Source organism: Falco rusticolus, chromosome 3, assembly GCF_015220075.1.
Source record: "Falco rusticolus isolate bFalRus1 chromosome 3, bFalRus1.pri, whole genome shotgun sequence".
Classification (NCBI taxonomy): domain Eukaryota; kingdom Metazoa; phylum Chordata; class Aves; order Falconiformes; family Falconidae; genus Falco; species Falco rusticolus.
The window spans coordinates 77,253,591-77,274,350 of NC_051189.1; the positions used below are offsets into that span (position 1 = coordinate 77,253,591).

The following is a 20,760-nucleotide window of genomic DNA, read 5'->3' on the forward strand; positions in this document are numbered from 1 at the left end:
GTCCAGTGGATCCACTTCAGATGACTCAAACTTCCAAGCAAAATGCCTCCTCTGACCCATATCTAGAAAACCTCAGCAGCAACAGCTAAGCAAGTAGGAAAATGGCTTCCAAATGCCAGTCATCCATCACTGTGCTATGGAGACACACAGGAAAATAACAAAATTACTTATTTTAAGGTCTGGCCTAGAGTCAAAGTATTAGCTGGCACTCCGTCATCAAGAGCATAAAGAAAATATCCTCACCTCTGACAACAAACCCACTACACACTGGTTAAGTAAGAGTAAAATTAACTAAAATATTTTTGTGCTGAAAGCACCTTACACATTAAGAGTCTCTCACTACATAGGCCAACATGGTGTGTTCCTCCAACAACAAGTATTTTTTCAAGGAAATGTCTTCCCATCTTTCATTTTCTATGGTTTCTCCAAAAACATTGATGGTGACTCAAAAAATCTGTTCCAAAATCAAACAGTAAGATTAATGTGATATTTTTATTAAGGTTCCTATTTATGTGTTCCTTTTTTTACTTTTTTCCAATTTAGATGACTTAAATTACTATAGCAAAAACTTATACTATTTTTTTAAACTGAGTTCCTACTTATTAACACTATTCCAAATATTACTAGAAATCTAATAAGAAACATAATAGCTAAAAGGCTCCTAAGCCCATTTTAAAAAGCACATCCCAAAGGCAAGTCTCTAACACCCTCCCTGTGTGAACTACCTAATTCAACATGCCAAAACTAGGGTGATCGCAGCCTGTGTCACTGTCAAACATCACCACTGTCCTGTACATTGTATTTGTATTTTAATACAAACATGGAATGGTCCACTTGCATTTAACAGTGACAGCCCTCTCCTGCGAGGTGAGAAATGGAGATACCGGTTCCTTCAGGCAAAGGAGGAGACTGAATATTGGCAAGAACTCTGTTTCCAAATCAACCGCTTAAGACAGTTTCTGTAAAACTTTTCATCCCAAAAATTTTTCAAACAAATGTCCAACTAACTACTTTCAAACCTGAGATTTACACTTGTGCAGTAAAACTGTATCCAAATGGACTATTTTTTTCTCTAACTGGGCATTTTACATTGAACTAATATATTAAAACCATAATTTAAATGTGTAATCTAAGATACATTAAAAAGACACTGTTTTCCTCAGCAAATTTAGACACATGCTGCTGTAACACTGATGAGACTAAGTATCACTTTTCCTCCAGGCTAATGAAATAGCTGGACACCAATTCATTCGTGAAGTCAGTTATGAAAGTTTTCTCAGGGGCTGGTGCAAGTTTAACATTTACTTCAGGGAAGCTGGAAAGACTTAATTTTTTTGTTCTTTTTTTGTTCCAAGCAATAGACATACTACTTGAAACTTATTTTCACTTAGAGAAGCTTGAAGAATTTAAAGACAGCAAAGTAATTCCCCTGCCCCCAAATCATAAAATATCAGAGTAAGTATAAACGTGTTTTCTCCTGGACAAGAACAAAACAAGGCATCAATAAAGGCTTGCTCATTAGCCTTTGTTGTACAGGTTTGTTTCGTACAGGTTTAAGAGACTATGTGAAGGGCACAACACAACTCTCAAAGGAGAGCTGCATAAACAAAACGTTAACTCTAAAATCTGCCAGCAGCAACACTGGTATTTAAACTTCATGCCAATTTTGCCATTAAGAGACCTTCAGCTGAAGAGTTTCTCCTGGAATCCCAAATGCTACTCTCCTTCGCCCACCCACATGCTCCAGTGCCCAAAGAGCCAATGGTCCAGGCTCCAAACCTCTCATGTTTCTAGAAAGAAGCAATTGCTATTGCCCAAAAATTAATACAGGAAAGGGAACACTTATTTTGCATTCCCCATTCTGCCACAAATGTACATGTGCACCCAAGGGCAAGGTAGGCTTTGCCTTTGTTACAAGGGTTTTGTTCGGGTTTTTTTTTTTTTGCACTAGACTAGTAGCTCCACCAGTTATATCCTTCTGTGTATAGGGGTTTCAACAAATTCAAACAGAAGCTCTTCATCTAATGACCTCAAAAAATTGCAAGTCAGCTTGATGCTACCCAGTGCAAGCATCTCTGCAATACATATTTCCCCAAATTTAATATGGCCATGAGTACACAAAGCTTTCAACATTAGGTTGCAACATACAACTTAAATGTAATTTCATTACCAGCTTATCTTTTCGTTAGCACTGCACGTTATGGCTGCACCCTTTTCATAGGTGGCCCTCCAGAAACTGCTTCTGAGAACCAAGAAATTACAATACTATTTCCAGGTTTAAAATAAGCACTTTTCTTGAACATGTACAGCCTTTCCCTAGGCAAGGTTTCTTCCACTGTTACCCAAGGTGGAAGAAAGCAGGCCTGGTTACTCAAGACAGTTGTTCCATGCACAAAATACCCATCACCATAGTTTCATCCATCAAGACTAACAAAGTAGTTATCAATGACCAAAATCTGTCTTCTTCTGGAGGCTGACTCACAGCAACTCACAAACCACCATTACCTGTAAACTGAGCTTGCACCTTCTGCTACATTGCAGGCTGCAATACTGAATGAGAGATGGCACAAACACTGCTTTGCTATGCAGGCCTTTGTAATCACCCAAACACCTCAATATGTTTGTACAAGCGTTCTGTGGCTGGGGATTTGTGCTTACCTCCCTTCTCCACAACAAAAGCAAACTACACACAGTAATTAGCTTCTGATTAAGTAAACAGGTTTTCCCATTTCAAATAGTAGCTCATAAAGGTGGACTAATAAGAGCAACACTCAGGTCATTGCCCAGTGGTGACAGCTTTACAATCAAGCCAAAATTGGTTCCACCGCAGCAGCAAATATAAGAGTCAAATTCCCTGGTAGGACAGGTGCAAGGTTACACAACTATGCTGTTACGGACTTTGGTAAGAACGCTCATGCCAAATCACTCATAAACTTCCCCAAGCAGCCAAATAGAATTTCTCACAATAAATCCTATCAATATTTAACAGAGATACCTGAAAATAAACAAGGATTTCAGTTCCTAGATTCTTCTGCAAAATACCTTGGCATAACACCTATTCACACAGTTACAACCGACAAAGCACAGTCTACAAGAGATACTGAATTTGGCTAACAACCTGCTCATGATTGTATTCTTGTTTCTAGGCCAGGGAAACTTTATAGACCTTCACGCTTTTTATTTTTTTTCTTCTTGCATACAATCACCTCAACTCCATCAGCCTTTGGTTCTTTTAGCAATCTGCCTTCAGGAATAACTCAAATCATACAAATTATTAGTAACCACATGGAAATGCAGCATGGAAAGTCAGTCACTTTTCTTAAAAACTGTCAAACAGCCAGCTTGTTAAAAAATAACATGCAGGCACGAATTCAATATTAACCTCCTCTGACTGACATAGAGAACACACTTTGGTCTTGACTTGACTTATTTAGAAGTGGACAAATAGCCAACATGAGAGCACAAAGGTAGGTATAACATTGTTTTAATTTCGTCTATGTGTACACACAATAATCCAAGAAAGTAATATTTTTACAGTAATTGTTTGTAGTTTGTTTTCACTTCCCTGATTTTAACATCTAAACACAGTGATTGAGCACCTGGCAGCCTGCATCCCTTGCTGGTTCCTTCAGAAGAATTCACTGAGGAAAAAGGTTTTGAGGGTTTGGGGGTATAGGTGTGCGTGTGGTTTGTTTGGTTGTTTGCTTTTTTTTTTTTCCCCACTTGAATATTTCTCCAAACCATATTTTACAAGTTGGTGTTTAATTATCTCAGACATTTAGATTACTGGTTTTATTTCAAGAAATCTAATTTGGTGGATGAAGAACATGAGAGCATAATTTTAATCAATCTCCCTTGAGACTTCTTAAAATAACACTAGCTGATGACTACTCACGAGATAGCAAGCTATTCTCCCCTTGTCAGCTGAATATATCTTTCTGAAGTATTTGAGGGAATATCAGTGACAAACCGTAACAACATAAAGGAAGTAAATATAGCTCAGCTTACACGTCACTGAAAAATATTTCTAATCTCCTTTTTGTCACTCAGATCACACCTAGCAGTAATGATTTCCAAATGCTATGGTCTATTACCAATGACTTTCCCACAGAAGCAACATCAATCTAAAGAACAGTTTTAAAGCAAGGGCATTCTTTTAGCAGCCTACCAGAACTATCGAAGAACAATGCAATAAGTTACTTATTTGAAGTGTAACTATACTCGCCAACTTCATCAAGTTAAGGAGGTGCATTCTTCAAGCATAAAATCCTAGAAATCACCGGACAGCGTTCCACCTATTCCTTTGCCAACTTTTAATTATATCGTGTTACCAACAAACTGCCCAAGCAGCACACAGCTGACAGCATACAGCATGTCCGAGTAAAGCCTATTTCTAGCCTGCAGTTCAATCAGCACTCTTAAAATGGCCAAGATTAAAGCCCAAGGCAGCCATATTGCTGTATATCGGCCAATGCATTTACATGTTGAAACACGTTGAGAGAACGTGATGGTAAACTGGAGCCAACGTTGGGAGGAGCAGCACTAGACAGACATGTGCTAGTGGATGTCTTTACTGGCAGAGCATACACTGGCATCTTGCCTTCTTGATTGATAGCCCACAAAGGAAAACATTAAAACAAATGACAGTTTTAGTACAATTCCTTTCAATATAATTTAGTGTTCATGAAAGACGGACAACATTTTGGCAATCTTGGAGATCAATATCCTTTTACTTTCATTGACAGCTATTTAAGCGACTTAGCTTTGACAAAGCTAAAGCAGCCCACTTCAATCCCGCCCCGAAAATACTGCCAATAGGGAGACAACTCAGTCCTCACCTTGCATGCTCCCGAGCTTCTGTGCCAAGGCAGCAGTTACAGTACCTGTTTTAAAACAGCATTTGCAAGGATGCTTGTAAATACCTGTCTTTTGTAACACTGAAAAAAAGAAAAATATTTTTATGCTTCTTTCCATCAAGCAATATTTTTATATATGCAAGTGTTAACTTTTAATTAAAAATGTTAAACTCTCTCTGTCTTTTTAATATTCAGGAGTCGCATTTTCAAGGCTTTTTCCCTGCAACTATACAGACTTTTTAAAAAAAGTTAAAGAAAAAAATAATCTTGCTGCGTAACAGCCAGATTCAGACATAGGACCTATAGGACTTAATGTTTTGAGATTACCAAAACCAAGAAAAAAAGTGACACCACAAATGCTTATCCTCTAGGATATAGCTAAATGATCTATCAAACAGTAATGACTCTCATACACTAAAACTGGAGCTGAATGTTAATCAGTGATGTGAGGAAGCGTAAGGTTGTGTTTCATTACCAGTTTCCCAAGACTATTAATCTTTTTTGATACAGCTTACTAGCCTAAAGAGTATTGTCTTCCTCTTTGTAAGGGTGAGCATTAGGAGATGCTTCCTTCAGACCACTTGATAAAAGATAAAGACACAGACACGTACATGTTCTGAAGACTTCTAAGCTCAGCACACTTATAAGTTAAAGCACATCTAATTATAAAAGAATATCTGCATCCTGAGACAATTCTCTCCACTATCGTAAGCTTCCAGATTTCAAAATTACTACAGGTGGTCATTTCTCCAAAAGGCACTTTTTTGAGTGCTGATCATTTCTCTTCAGCAAGTGAAATAAAAGCACCAGAAAAACTGAACTCTGAGAATCTTAACAGTAAGTTCAGAAACTCAAAGATATGGGCATACCCTAGCCTTAGCATAAATTCATTCATAACTGGTGGCTTTTTTTTGTCCACATTTCAAAACCAAGCAAAAAAAGTCCTTTAAGAGGACAGGAACCCTAAAAGCATAACTCTGTAACGTCTGAACTGGAGCCTAGGTCTCAGAAACTATACTCCTTTAGCTTCTAAAAGATCAGGATCTTTGTCTAACACTGACCCGACAACATTCAGCTGCATCAGAAAAACGGCTCATTTTCCTTCTTAAGCCAAAATTCCATCTAGAAGAAGCTTCTTAACTGCAGTAACACATAAGGCAGAATAACCCACCATACAGCAGCTGAAACAATACTGCAGACGCTAACTTTTTCATTAGGCTATAAAAAGCAACAATTGATCTAAGCAAGAACATGTTATCATCTGCAAGGCAAGCATAACAAATCTAAATGCATTACTTTCAATAATGCAAGCTTGCTTCTGCTCAGAAGTGGGGAAAGGGGACACACGCAAACATAATGAGGAGTACTGCAATGTAAAATGAAAGCTGCATAAGACAGGAAGGGAATGCATGGGTCACAGGCAAACAAAACAGCAGATACTAAATCCAGAAAAGTTGCATTGCTTTCTGCCTTGTACAGCCACAAGAGAAAAAACATCTCATATGTTACAATCAAACCAGAACACAAAATTCACAGTAAAATGAGACTCCTTCAACTGTGACCAGCAATGATCACTGCAATACATTAATCATTTAGAATATTAAGACAGGTTAAATCAATCACGTCTGTCTGAAATAAAATACCATGTTTTACTTACACCCTGCTTTTCCACTTGTGAATAAAGCCTGCCTACCCTACTTGTGGTCACTGGAGAGTTACAGGCTTCTGCATTTATAATTCAAGCTTGAGTCAACTAGTAGCATGATACAGAATACTTGAAATAAAGAATAATGAAAACAAAAAAGAAACACATGTAAAGACTGAAAAGCAGAAATGGTATAATTTACCAGTACATTTTCTTCCTCAGGCACAGTTTTTCAAAAAACACCCATTTCCAAACCACATTGCAGTTTCGTATAAAGACACCTAAAAAAGAAGTTTTGATAAAACGTGTCTCATGAGGGAAGCTTTTAAAATTCAGAAGGCACTAACCTTAGGACAAACACACTTCCATAACCAGACACAGGTGAGCCTGCAGTTCACCTCCTTTCCTTGGAACTCACCACTATCAGGCCCTCAGTCCTTGCACCCTTTTGAAAGTGACCAAGTTTTTTTTTAAAAAAAAAAAAACCAACACAAAACTACCTGTGAAATAGGGCAGCACAGATGAAACTCACTTTCAGAAATCTCCCCCTTCTTCCAAGGGTCACAGAAAACAACACCATTTCCTTTCTCCCCTTTGTTGGTCATTCCCTCTTCTCCAGCTACTCATTGCCTTCAATTGCTCAGGCCCTGCAGGATTGCTACAATTCTCAGGTGCAAAGAATGAAGCTCAACAGGTACCCTTAATTCTTTGCCTGCTAAACCTGGGAGGGTCTCCCCCACCAGAGACACGAAGACCTCCCATAAAGAAAGCAGAGGACTCAAGATTTTTGCAAGCCAACTCCCTCACAATGCTACAGATGAAGGAGAAAAAAACCCACAACTCTTTGTGTGCTGAGCCAAAGGTCACGTTCCAGGGACAGCTGCTGAAGTATGGTCATAAACAGAGGGTAGAGATGTAGCTCTTTCGATTTCTCCACTTCCCATAAAATGCCAAGTGTTTCCAAGTATTTGAAGTCTATTTATGTCTACCTACCCCAGAGCTAGAATGGGGTCATCACTGGTGCTTTAGAGAAAATTCAGAATTTTGTTTCTTTTTTTTTTTTTTTTTGTTCCACCCTGACAAAAACCAGACATGAGTCCCCACTTGGTATTTCACTAGCACGGATGAGATTCCTGTTGGTTGCACACGCTGCTATTATACTCTTTCCTTGCAAACCTTGCTGTAAAATAACCTTGTAGTAATGAAATAAGAAAACAGACAGGATGGGCTTTTGCAACTAGCCTTACGTTGCGTGTGAGCCTTGGATGAGCAACCTAGCTGGCACAGCTATGACAGCTAGAGCTGCCTCCTCTGCCAACCCCCAAACGTGGTTCACAACAAACACTTTGAGCAGCCCCACCAGAGAGAGGCCAGGAACTTCATCTCCTTGCTGATAACAGAACCACCAAAAAAAGCTAGACAAAAAATCCCCAGGCAGCTCACCAGCAGCTGAAGCTGCTGCATGTGGCTGCAACAGTATATTTACAATCCTAAAGAAAATACTTATTTTCTCAATTTTACTTACAAAGGTTGAAGGGCTCATTAGTAAATCTGAGGTAACTAGCTTCAAAGAACAGTGCTGAAACGTCTCATATTTTATTTTTTAATTGATATTACTTATAGTTATGTTTTTTAATTGGCATAGACTGTAGTTTCTAAAAGAAGATAGCACAGAAACCAAGATGAAGGCATAACTTTCTTTCCTAAATAAGGAAACACATGGTATCTGTAAGTGCATTTTAATCCAACATAATCAGGCATGCTATGTACAAGAGGAAAATTAAATTGCTTTATCTGTATCAATAGAGTTAAAGCAATACAACTGGTTTACCTACACAAAGCACAAGATACAGCTAACTATTTGTGTGGCTGATGACCATACCGCTTCAAACCATACACACACCCCCACTGCTGCATGTAATAACATGCACCTGACTTGACTTTATATTTCAACTTATTTATGCAGCTTTTTCTCATGTTCCTGATATCAACAGTTATGTAAGATATGTGAGTAAACAGAAGGCAATGCCTGTCCAAATCATATTTTTCCAAGTATACATACTTTGCCTTAAAAGCCACTCTAGAACTAGAACTAAAAGGAGATGAAGCTGGTTTTCTAGTCGCCCCACTCTTTGCTATTCATCCTACTCGGCACTACCATGTAAAATCATGACCAAAAGATTAATAATAATACATTGCTCTTGTTTAGCTAGTGACTAGGCATCCTGGGATCAAAATTAGCAATTTTCCAGGACTTTGCATTTCAAATCAACATCACAAAACAGAGGGTCAGTTTAGCAATATGACTACTAAAGTCAAGTAGTCATGCTGAAAGTAAAGGAAAAGGTCTAAGCCTTTTTTTTTTTTTTTTTCTTTTATAGCATTCTTAAAATGCTGGGGATGACAGAATTACTTCTTTTTAAGTGTTTGGAATTGGAAACTGCAATGCATTTTTTTAATATATATGTGTTAAGCTGATGACATGTGGAAAGTGAACTTTCAAGTCTCACTCACCTTTACTTCAATAGTTTCATATGCCAGGTGGTTGCAGATGTTTCTATGGAGCTGGGCCTACTAGAGAGCTCACTGCTACTTTTGTCCCAACTTGTTCCTCTGCTAAAAATATGTAACAACATTCCTTGCCATCTTACTAATAATTGTAATACAATATAAAGTTAATATAATGCAATCCAGGTGGTGTGGAAAGTGATGACAGAGACGTAGTAACTGGCACTCCTTCCTCTGAGCCAGTAATAAAGTAGTATCTTAGCACAGGGGTACAGCCTACTGAAGCACTGTTTACCAAAGAAGGTGTATAGACCCAGACCACTCAGTGTCACCAAAAAATATATGACACTGTTTGAAAGAGTAGAGGTACCTACATGTCCTGGCTGAATTCTGGTTAAAGAAGTGGACTGTAAAACTAAGTAGCATTATTATAGGTGATAATGTGATGGATGGGCAACTTACAGCCTGGCTGCCTTGCATACAGTTGTACAAGGGTTGTAATATTCATCCTCACAATCTGGTGAGCAAGATCAGAGAGAAAGAAGAGACTCTCATTTAGATCCCAATTACTGGCAAGACAGGACAGCTGTGCAAACACTGGAAAGAGAAAACTCTTCCTGAAAGTTTTTAGAACTCTTGTTCTTATTTAGGACAGCACAGGAAGAAGAGAAGATTGCAATGTGCCAGGTCTCACATCTTTGTCTGACCATTCCTGCACCAGCGAAGATATAGACTGAAATAATCTTAATCTCTTGCTCACTAGAGCCATTAGCAATCTTCATATAAAAATTTTGGAAGAATTTGAAATAAAGGGAGACATCTACAACTGGTTTTGAAAGAGAATGTCAATTTGCAACTGCAAGTATGAACCTGGGGTACGATAACTAACTTCTTTCTATTCATCTCCTTTGTTTGATTACAGACCTCCAGTAAACACATGGTGATGCAAGTTTCCAGAGGCTGCATCTAACCAATCTGTAATTTCAAAATGTAGCGGTACCCTGAGAACTACCACCAGGCTCACTCCCATCATTCTTGACACTGAGCTCTAGAAAGACTCTTGACCTATGAGCCACCAAACTGAGAGACTTGCAAGAGAGAAGCATCAGATTCAGGAATTAGATGTCTGGGATAGGTCTGTTCCTCTGCTTTTTCAATACAGCTTTTAAGCCTAGATCAAACAACTGAACTGAACTATAGCTTGCCTGAACTATAACATGTCAGAAGAACATTGCAAGAACTTCAAAGTCCTCTTAGGTTAAACTGCCGGAGATAAAGCCTAGCATTTGACAGTTATTTTGTATCTGCTGCACGGTATCCCCGCTCCTTTGAAGGCCCACACCACAGAAGACAGTAAGCTGCTGGAGACTGGGCACCTTTTCACAGTTGTGCTTTCGGGCGGACATTGCACTCCCACAGAACCACTGTGTTTCACACAGGACTGATGCAGTTTGTGCTTTCAAGCCAGAAGACAGAGCTGGATCCTATTCCCTCTGTCCTCCTCAATACTTCCCTGGAAAATTCAAGCACACACAGCCACTACAGGGGCAATCTCTTGAAGCATGGGATTTTGTCAGCTCCAGAAATACTTGGCTGGATCCAGAACACTTTGGAAACAACCATTGTATTAAATCCCCCCTTCTCTCAAAGAATGAGAAAGAGGCCTGATATCCACATGCCTCAGGGAAAATATGAAAGACCTAGACATCTTGACAGCCCTCAACTGAAATATTCTCCAGTCCTCAGCAGCAACACTTGCAGAAGATTTCCCTGCCTGTGGGTTCATTTTCACTGGAACAATGATGATGTTCTAGTTTCCATCTTCTGTTCTTGAGGTCCCATGAAGAGCATAACAACTAACCCAAAAGTACTCTCTCCAGAGAATGATTGCTCTACTTACTGCTACCTCCAGCAGGATCAGGATCCAAACCACCCTCTCTTCTGCCTAGCCTCTGTGCACCAAGGCATTTCTTAATGCCACTGTGTTTCAAGGAAACCCAGGGAAAAGAAGCCAGCTGGTAGGTTTTTCGCTCTCAGAAAACCTGAAGTTGATGCCAGGATATAGCCTGGCACCGAGTTCAATCCCAGAGCTGAGCTCCATGCCAGGACACAACCCAGTGGAACAGCCCCTGCTATCAGTTTATATCACACCATGACCCAGTGTCAGCCCTGGCTTTAATCTAGGGCTAAATCACAGCAGCTGAAGATGGAAATCTGGATGGTTTCTTTATGAATGAAACTCCCAAATCCCTCTAGTGCTCATTGGATTTATTTGCTTATACCACTGGTTTTTTGAATGACACTGTTCCCAATTACAAATTCTTGGAAGAGATTTAAACACAGAAGTTGCCTCCAGTTTTCTCAGAGGGAACAGGAGGTCAAAACAATTACCCTTATATACTGTATCTCCCCTTTCCACCATGACCACCGGTATACCATACACACTGTGAGATATTTTTTTTTTGTTTTCCATTATTACACAAAGTATTTCAATTACATTTTCTTAATAAATTAGACTGCATGATTTCCTATATTACTGTAAACATGTTTTTCTTACAGAGCTGCCCCAACACTCAACAGTGCTGTGGGATGTGAAAACAGAATATGGCAACATACTCAGCTTGCTGTAATTATATGAGTAAGTTATAATTGAAGAAGACCTCTAAAAAAAGCACAGCACTTGACATCGACCATATATATATCTCCACTCTCCTGAACGACCCTGTGTCAGCAAGTCATAAGTATCAAGTAACTCAAAGCAATTCAAAACCAACAAACCCAAACTACCAAATTAGATTCAAAGCGTATTTATTGGCACTGGGCCTGAGCCACAAATTTAGATCTAGTTCTGAATTTTCCCAAAGTTCACAACAATGGGCAAAAAGGACGTCTGAATTCAGATTCCAGATTAGAGCTAGTTCTTGTTCATACAACAGACAGTAAGAGACCTAAAATCCTCAGAAACAAAGCTGTAAAAGCCAAATCCAAAATGGCACCTTGTGTAGTCAAATCAATGTAAGCAACCCACTAAAGTTCTGCAACATGGCTTAGGTACTCAGCAATAATTTGTAAGTGTGGCTAAAAATACCATAACAGAATTTGTGGTACTTCATTGCATCGGCAACTAAGATGATGTGTCATCATCCAGCACCAAGGTACCTGAAACCACAGGGGATACCAAGGCAGGCATTCCTGATGGCAGCGCCCTGCCCCATAGGGTTCAGTTCAGCACGTGTGTACCAGGCATACCTGCCACACACACAAGGCAGAAATGAGCACAACAGGGTACAGCAAGGTGCTGCATCCAGAGATACAGCTGTAGGGAGAGTTGTGTGCACAGAAAGAGGGGGGGGAGAGGGGGGGGTGTAGATGAGGGAGGAGGTAACAATTAGGCACCTAATTCCAAGCAAAGAAAGGATTGCAGAACCTTGTCAGTCTTCCAGAGCAACCAGTTTAGGTGCTCCACGTGATCCAGATACTCAATGTATTCAGCATGGTAAAGACCATCCTAGCCAGTGTTCATGGAATTCAGTCACCTAACTTCACAGCGCTCCCCCACAAAGATCTAAAAACAGTGCCACTCAGAAGACTTCATAGATCTAGACTTGCATCCAGACTCCAGTACACTTATAAGTTTCAAGAGAAGTAGTAGTAAAACTAACCTATGAAATCAAGAGTTATATTTCCAAAGAACCAGACTAAAGAAATGCTGCCCTTTGGAGTCATACTATAACATTTGTGGGTTACAAAAAGGCTACTAATGACATACCGTGACAGGTCACAAAGCATTTTTCATTTGAGTTTTAAATGGTTTTCTTAATAATTGTTTATAATACGTAACTTACAATGACTTGTAATATACAAGTCATTTTATTAACTACAGAAACACCATTGTCACTACAAATTTCAACTCAGCAATGGCGAAATCTGACACCCACTGAAGTGAGCTGGATTCCCACTACTGACTTCACTCTCTCCAGTACATCCCACAGCAATACATTGTCTAAGAGATGTACAAACCAGGCAGTGATTTGAAGGCAGCAAGCTGGCACATCTGTCCAGAGAATATGTGAATATTCATCCAAGTCAAAAGATGGTAACATAAAAACTGGTGAAAGAAAACTAGCACTGATCATTTGAACATGCTAGCAAGAAAGCCAATAAGATTTCAGGAATGATTTAGACATCAGCATTAGGAGTTTACACCTCAAATACATTTTAAGTCTGTTTCAAAATATTTTGCTCTAGTCACATAATATAGATACTAAATGGACCATCAATCCATTAGCTCACTAATTTTCAAAGGTAATCAGTCAAGCCCCAAACATGTCAACATGAACTGACACCTGAATTTCAACCTACACCCTGCTTTGATAGCTGCATTCCTCTGAGCTCACAGTGTATCCTGATCTCTGGAAGAAATGGAGCAAAATCATTCTCAGTCAACAAATGTGGTGATCTTCTAGAGACCAAGTCAATATCGTCTTGAGGAAAAGCTGCAGAAAGAATATCCCCACCTCCAAAAAAGAAAATGGAAAGCCTGTCCTTAAAAAGTGACACAACTCAATTGGCTCTACAAAATCACAAAGATGTACTGCCAAACACAAAGGTAGCACTAACTGCAAGCGCACACGAAGAACTAAGCTTTCAGTATAACTACTAAAGGTAAACAAATCTCATCAACATTCCCCCCACACACACCCTTTCTTCTTCTGTAGAAGCTAAGAGAAGACCAAGAGATAAAATTAAGGCATTCTAGAAACAAAAGGCCCTGGTTCTGTAAAACAAATGTAACTGTAATAATGTACGGAGATTTCAATGAGCCTTCCCACATGACTGCAACAGCAGAAACAAAATGTTTGCAAGAGTCATAACCTCAGATTAACAAGTCACTGGGCCAGGACCTGCCTTTAGCAGAGTAGCTCTTTCAATAGCTAGGTTTACAGCACCTCTAGAGACAGGCCATCTTTCATCCAAAGTCTCCAAATCCAGTTCCCAAATGTTAATTAAGCTTGAGAAACATGCCGCACGCTGAAATGCAGGGCAAGAGTTAAACGTATAGAAGTGGACATGGATTTTGGGTGATTCCTAAGATACTAAACTGTGGGGAGGTTTTGGTTAGTATACGGTTAAAAAAAAAATATGCCAAGACAGTATTGAACTCAAAGTAAACACAAAGCACAACATAGTCAAACATCCTTGAAAATTAGGTTGAATTAAGTGTAAATCCAGATTTTACACTATTTTTTTATTTACTTCATTAGGTGTCAGAATTCATCCTGCTTTTCCCTTAATTAGCTCTGACTCCTAAAAAAAGCCTCCCTTGAAAACAATGGGACCAGCCTCTGAATTGGGGACGACTGAGCACATGAAAACAGAATTGACCCAGCACACCAAGAGCTTCCAAAGGTTTTGTGCGTTAGGCAGAGCTCTGTTTGCTGGATGCTGTATCCTTGGCAACTATTATGTGAGGAACCGTTCTACAAATGCAAAAATTCTGTCTGCTCCAAGAGCTTTTCTCTAAAATACTTTAATGGGGTTTTGGATATCCTTAAATCGAAGGGCACACACAGCCCTTTGTCATCTTCCTGCAAGCTCCCAAGAACAAGTGATGGTGAAGAGAGTATTTTCCTCCCACTTCACCAATGAGCAGAGAAAAGTTTTACAACCTTTACTTTGTTTTCTTCTGGGAAGGAAAAAAGAAGTGGGCATTTTTTCCTTTTTTCTTCGGTGCACTCTGCAGAACTAATGTGCAGATACAAGATAATAATGAAAAGACATTATTATTATGTCAATCAATGGCATTGCTTTGAAAACTGAAAATTCAGGGATCATGCCCAGCTGCCTGACTTCAAGGGCAGAACTACATATGCCAGCATATGTATTTGAAGAAGTATGCAAGAAGAGATAGTTAAGATTTGACAAGGGCCACGGCAGTAACACGCTGCAGCTCTTCGCAAGAGGGACCAGCAGTACCAATTGTTCCAAGGGCAGCAGACGCACAGCTATTTTTACCAAAGCCCTGGCTGTAACTGCCTAGCTCATTAAACCTTACCACAGCAAAGGATCCCGCCTGCGCGACCCTGATCCTCACAGCTCGGCTGCCCTCAAACAGCACGTTTCTTCCTCGGTATCCCCAGATATCCAGACATTGCTAGCAAGGGTCGGGCACGTAGTATTTGACACCCTGCTAGGGCTTTGGTTTGGTGGGGTTTTGTTGGGTTTTTTTTTTCCTCTCCCGAGGAAAACGAACAGCAGCTACAGCTAAAGCAGAGGCAGTAGCTGCCCTTCAGGGCAGTTTGGGAACAGACGGGGGCGACGGGGGTCCCCCTCCGGCGCGCCCCCGGCCTCTCCCCAGGACTCAGGGAGACGCCGATGCTGCCGGGCCGGGGGGGCAGCGCCGGCGGAGCACGGGAGCCGGCGGCCCCGACGCCGCGGTGCAGCCCCTCGGCCGGGCGCGGAGCCCAGGCGCTGCCCGCCGCCTCTCGGCCTGTCCGCCCCGCCGCCGGGCTCCCGCGGGGAGGCCGCTGTCCTCAGCCCAGTGCCCCCCACCCCCAGCCCCCAGCCCCCGGTACCTTCTGCGGGGCGCGGAGGAGGCGGTGCACCCCGGCCAGCTGGGTGGCGAGCGGGATGTCCTCCCGGAAGGTGTACAGCGGCGGCCGGGTGGGCTCGGGGAAGTTGGTGCTGTTGAAGGGGTCGGTGTCATCCAGCAGCTGCACCCTGCACACCAGCGTGGCCATGGCGCGGCCATCCACCGCCGCGGCCGGGCGCGGCGGGGGCGCGGGCGGGGCAGCGGGCACCCCCGAGTCACCGGCACCCCCGAGTCACCGGCACCCCCGAGTCACCGGCACCAAGGTGCTGCGTGCAGGCGGGCCGCCGGCTGCGAGCGGCACTCCCCTCCCAGCCGCAGCCCCCTCGGCGCAGGCTGGCCGGCCGGCAGCCTCCCGGCTCCCCAAGCGAGCGCCGGCCGCCTCACAGCCGCCGCGCCTCCGGGAGGCGGCCCATGGCCCCTTCCCCGCCGGGATCCACGAGTACGGGAGCGCTTCAGGCCGAGAAAGGAGGCGGCGCCGGAGCCGCAGGGCGCGGGCAGAGCGGCAGCAGCGGCGGCAGCGGCAGCAGCAGGAGCAGCTCCCCCATGCCCGGCCGCTGCGCGCCGAGCGGACAGCGGGACTGCCGCGGCCGGCACAGCAGCCCAGCAGCGCCGGGCAGAGGGCGGCCAGCGCCCCCCCGCGGCCACCGTCGGCGCCGCCCTCAAGGGCGCCCGGGCGGCCCCCTCCTCCCCCCGGCCTGAGGAGACGTCCTGAACCGGGCGGCAAGGGGAGCCCGCCCGGAATCCCCCGCCTCCGCCCGCCGCGTGGAGGGGGAAGAGCAAGCGAGCAGGGCCGCTAGCCTCTCCCGCTGCGGCAGGGGGGATGGGGCAGGCAGCAGGGACCCTCCCCCTGCACCTCTCCCCTCTCGGGGCTGGGGGACGTTCGCTGCAGGGCGGGACAACGGCTGCCGCCCGGGGCACCGCGCCCCGCCACGGCCCTTCTGGCGGGAGCGGGCGGAGAGGGGCGGCGGGCGGGGGGCGGCCAGGGCCGGCCCAGCCCGTCACAGTGCGGCGGGGGCACAGCGCCGTGCCCGCCGCCGGCGCGCGGGTACTGAGCTTCGTCCTGCTGTCACACACGTCCCGAGTGTCCTTAATCTTCAGTAGCATATTTATCCAGTTGAAAAAGGAAGCTGTAGATAATACCTGCTTCAAAAATTTTATTTATTTACTTATTTATTTACTTATTTATTAGAAACTGACTTGAAGCCTGAGTATGCGACCAAGATCGTTGGGTGGGTTGCTCTGTAGTTGTGCAAAACCCTCTTTGCCATGAGGGCTGTACGTAGCGTACGGCCTGGGCGGGCTCCCCGGTCCCAGCAGGACTGAGCCCTGCACCTCGCCTGTCCTCTCGCCTCAGGCCTGCCCTGTCCCTGTCATGGGGGAAGGCAGGGACGCGGTGCTGGGCACCGGGACAGGCACGGAGCATGGCATCCCGCTCTTCCAGCTGAATCTGTGCTGTGTTGCCAATTCTGCAACCTCATCTGTGCGGATCAGGGGTGCACGTGCCCTGGTCTTCACCTTTGGGGCATGGGACACAGGAGAAGGACTGTGAAATAAATCACAGGTGAAATCCAGAGAAAGAAGGGTCTTGCCGTCCTGGGGGAAGGGCTATATTTGCACAGGCTGAGCATCTACCCAAAAGGATGCACCATACTTTATGGATGTGGTTCGTAACTGCCAATCCTTTTGTCCTTCACAGAGAGGGCTGTGCGACAAAAGCTGTAGCACTGTGAGAAACGGGGGATTTATCACAGAAATGTGTCTTAAGCAAGAAAGCATGACCTCTAGATCATAGTGTTTGCATGAAGCAACTGTTTCCTCCCAAAATGATTATTGGTTTGGGAGTATTTGTCAGCACTGGGACAAAAGGGGATTTCTGTCCACATGTGGTCTGTTCTTTTTTTTTTTTTTTTTCTGTTATTCTCAGGACTAATTTGTCATGATTCAATTTTCCCAGCAGTTATGGATATTTTCAGAAAAAAAACATCTAGCATAAAGACTGCTAAAATCAAGAAGGATTTTAAAACCCAGAAGCTATCTTGCCATTTCAGATACTTCACTGCCCATGTTTTATCCACTTCTTTTTTACTTTTCCCACACCTTAGGGCCTATGGGTTGTCTCACCCCACTTCTCGTCACCACCTCTTGGCTGTGATTCTCATGCTCTATTGGAAGTTACACGTGGTGAAGTCCTGATTTTTACGTTTGTATCTAAGTGATTTAAAATTCATATTTTACAAAGAAATATATGTCTGTATCTACTTTAGTACCCATAATTTAGTTTCTAGAGAAAACAGTATCTCTGCATATTTGTCTGTTTATTTATGTTTTATATTTTTGCCACCATGTAAAGCTAAAATTAAACAGAGTATTTTGGCTTTGTTAATCATTATTTATTTAATTACTATATATATTAAACTTTCATTTTTTTAAAAATGAATTTGTACGTTTTCTGCTAATCAATGAGGTGGCATGAGGTTGCTATATTTGCAATTCATTGCACTAATCCTGACTTTTGCTAAATTAATGTATGGCATTTGTCTCATTGCAGAGGCATTAATGCTTGGAGGGCTGAGTAAATAAATCATGGAAGCCATGATTTTGTATAGAGTCTATGTAACACCGTCAGCTATCTTTCCTCCAATACTTGAAAAGGAAAACAAAGGATGAGTGCAATCCTTGGAGCCAACAGAGATCAGATAACTGTAAGGCTCAGTACAAAAATGTCTAGCCACAGACTCTAAATCCCACAAGGAAGAATTAGATGTTGTATGTTATGATCTTCAACTGGATTTCTAAATACAAGGTGGCTACTGGAGATACATTTTATGACCATGCTGCAGAAAGGAAATAGAGCGATACAAACATGAGAGGATCCCGAGTCAGCCAGAGCTTTGAGGTGCATCTATCTATACTTTTTCCCAAGTGTAAACATCCCCAGACCACTATGGACTTTTGAATTTCAGAAGCTCGATTTTGTTTCAATTTGAGTTAAATCAATAGAGGTGGAAAGAGAAAACAGATCTGCTGGATGAAACAGAATAACATGACAAGGTCAGTGTGCATGTGTGTGTGAGTGCGTGTGTGTAGAGGGAGAGATACGCATCTAAACTCTGTATTTGAATGGCTTTCCACCTTTCTACATATTATTTAGAGGCCTCCTGAATCTGCAGTCTCTTTCCATCAGCCTGAGCCAGGGCTCTGTATAGTTTGCTTCTTCCTCTTCTAGTCACCAGTTTCTGCTCCTGCTGCAAAGCTGTACCTTGTCCTTGGAAAACTCCTTCCCTCACACCTTGTCTCCTTTGCAGCCTGCAGGAGGGTGCTCCCTCTCCCTCTCCTGCTCCTCCTGCAAGGTTTCATTTTATCTAGTGCAGCAGCTAAAACAAGGCAAGCAGTCAACTTGCCTTCTTGCTGTCCCACTGCAGCCTTTTAAATGAACATAGATGGCTTTTAAAAGACCTTAACACACAGTAAAATACAAACGAACAGCCAGATACTGGCCGTCAGGAGTACACGGCATGAGGCACCACAGGATTGCATCTGGAAAGACAATCAGAGGCACAACAAGAACAGTGTATGTGATTGTCTAACCCTGTTCCTCATCACAGAAGGTAAGGCCTTATCAGAGAGAGGGAGCATTTTCCTCAGTCACGCTGAATGAACAGTGTTCAGGAGGAGCTCTGGAGAATCCTCAGCGAAGTCCAAGCTGTGGTCTTTCTGCCTTTGGTGGTATCGCGGACTAGTGAATCCCCTTGCCAGGGCAGGCAACTGAGATGGGCTGTGTACTTGCTGACCCTGGGGTCCCCGAGTCCATCTCGCAAGTCCTTTCCAAGAAACAAAGCCTGCACACAGTCAAATAATGTTCCCAGTTTTAAGCTCCCAAGTTTCTTTTACAAAAACTTTAGGGGAAAATCCTTCACATGCATACATTTTTCAGGAATGAAACATAACTTAGGAGTTTTCATTTAGGGCTGATTTACTTTTCTTAACTCATCCCATTATTGGCATTTCCTAAAAATAGATTGCTGAATAAGTTAGGATGGTGTGTCAAGCTTAAATTTGAATTTCATTACTTCTGAAACCTGAATGTTAAAATAACATAGGTTTTTGTCTTTAATTTCCTTTTTTTTTTATTAAAAGTGAAAAATATGCATTTGATGGAAAGTTATCAAAAGCATATTCTTTAACCCAAGGACCACCCAGACACAATGTAAATATGTATTTAAGCCATTTTAAAAAATGATACTGGGTATCAGAGCAATTGGACTAGCTCCACAGGAATATTAGTTTTTCTGGTATATCATCACGTCAGTACAGATCTAGATGGATGATCATGAGATTACAATGTAAGCATGTGAAGTGGCCAGTCCTTTAACTTCTTTATTTCATTCTTTTGGACAAATTGAACTGCTTTCAAATTTCATTATTTTCATGTTCAAGCCAATATTAGTTATGGGAGAACAAAAGCAATTTTAAATTCCATGATTACTTCACTTAACATTAATAAAGCTGAAAAATAGCAGTCTCTTTGGTAATGGTAATTAAAATGGTCTTGCAAACCACTGGAATTAAAGTATGGTACTGAAAGTGCTGACAGATCCTTTACTCAGTGATGGGAACAGTATTTCTGCCTTATCCGCCCTATAATCTGTAAATAACGCTTCGTTCTCTTAGTGAAGTGTGGAGCGTGATTTATTGTCATTGTTAGCATGGACAGGCAAATAACACTTCTCAACAAAATGGTGTGTAAGTGAAATCCAGTCTGTCACAAGACCAAGAATAATACTGTGAATTTTGGCCTCCTTCTTCCAAGGATCTCAAAGTGCTTTACTACCATTAAATGTTGACTGTTTATTCTTGCCCTGCAGAGGGGGAACCTGAGGAGCTGGCAGATCAAGGATACAATTCTAGTTATCATATTCTTTTTACAGAAGTGGTTTTCTACTGATTGCAATGGGAACTGAATTGGGTGTTATATGGCAAAAAACATCCACATATCACAACGTATCACAAAAAAACATCCACAGAAAAGCTGACCTTAACAGAAAAATATTTCCTTTGGGAGCTCCGGACTTGTAATGGCCCCAAAGATTGTCAGTGGTCTGAATCAAGCTTTGATTGGAGAATCACACATTTTAATTCAGTTGATTCTTACAGAAAAT

General features: G+C 42.4%; 1 protein-coding gene across 3 annotated transcripts in view; it reads right to left on the minus strand.

The window, feature by feature from the left end:
* FHOD3 (formin homology 2 domain containing 3) overlaps positions 1-16,166 on the minus strand; it is a 417,165-nt gene extending 400,999 nt beyond the window's left edge. For all 3 annotated transcript variants that reach the window (XM_037381206.1, XM_037381205.1, XM_037381207.1), the window contains exon 1: positions 15,585-16,166. In XM_037381206.1, the coding sequence (XP_037237103.1) occupies positions 15,585-15,749 (165 nt within the window). In that variant the 5' untranslated portion in view covers positions 15,750-16,166. The remainder of the gene's footprint in view (positions 1-15,584) is intronic.
* Positions 16,167-20,760: the final 4,594 nt, after the last annotated feature.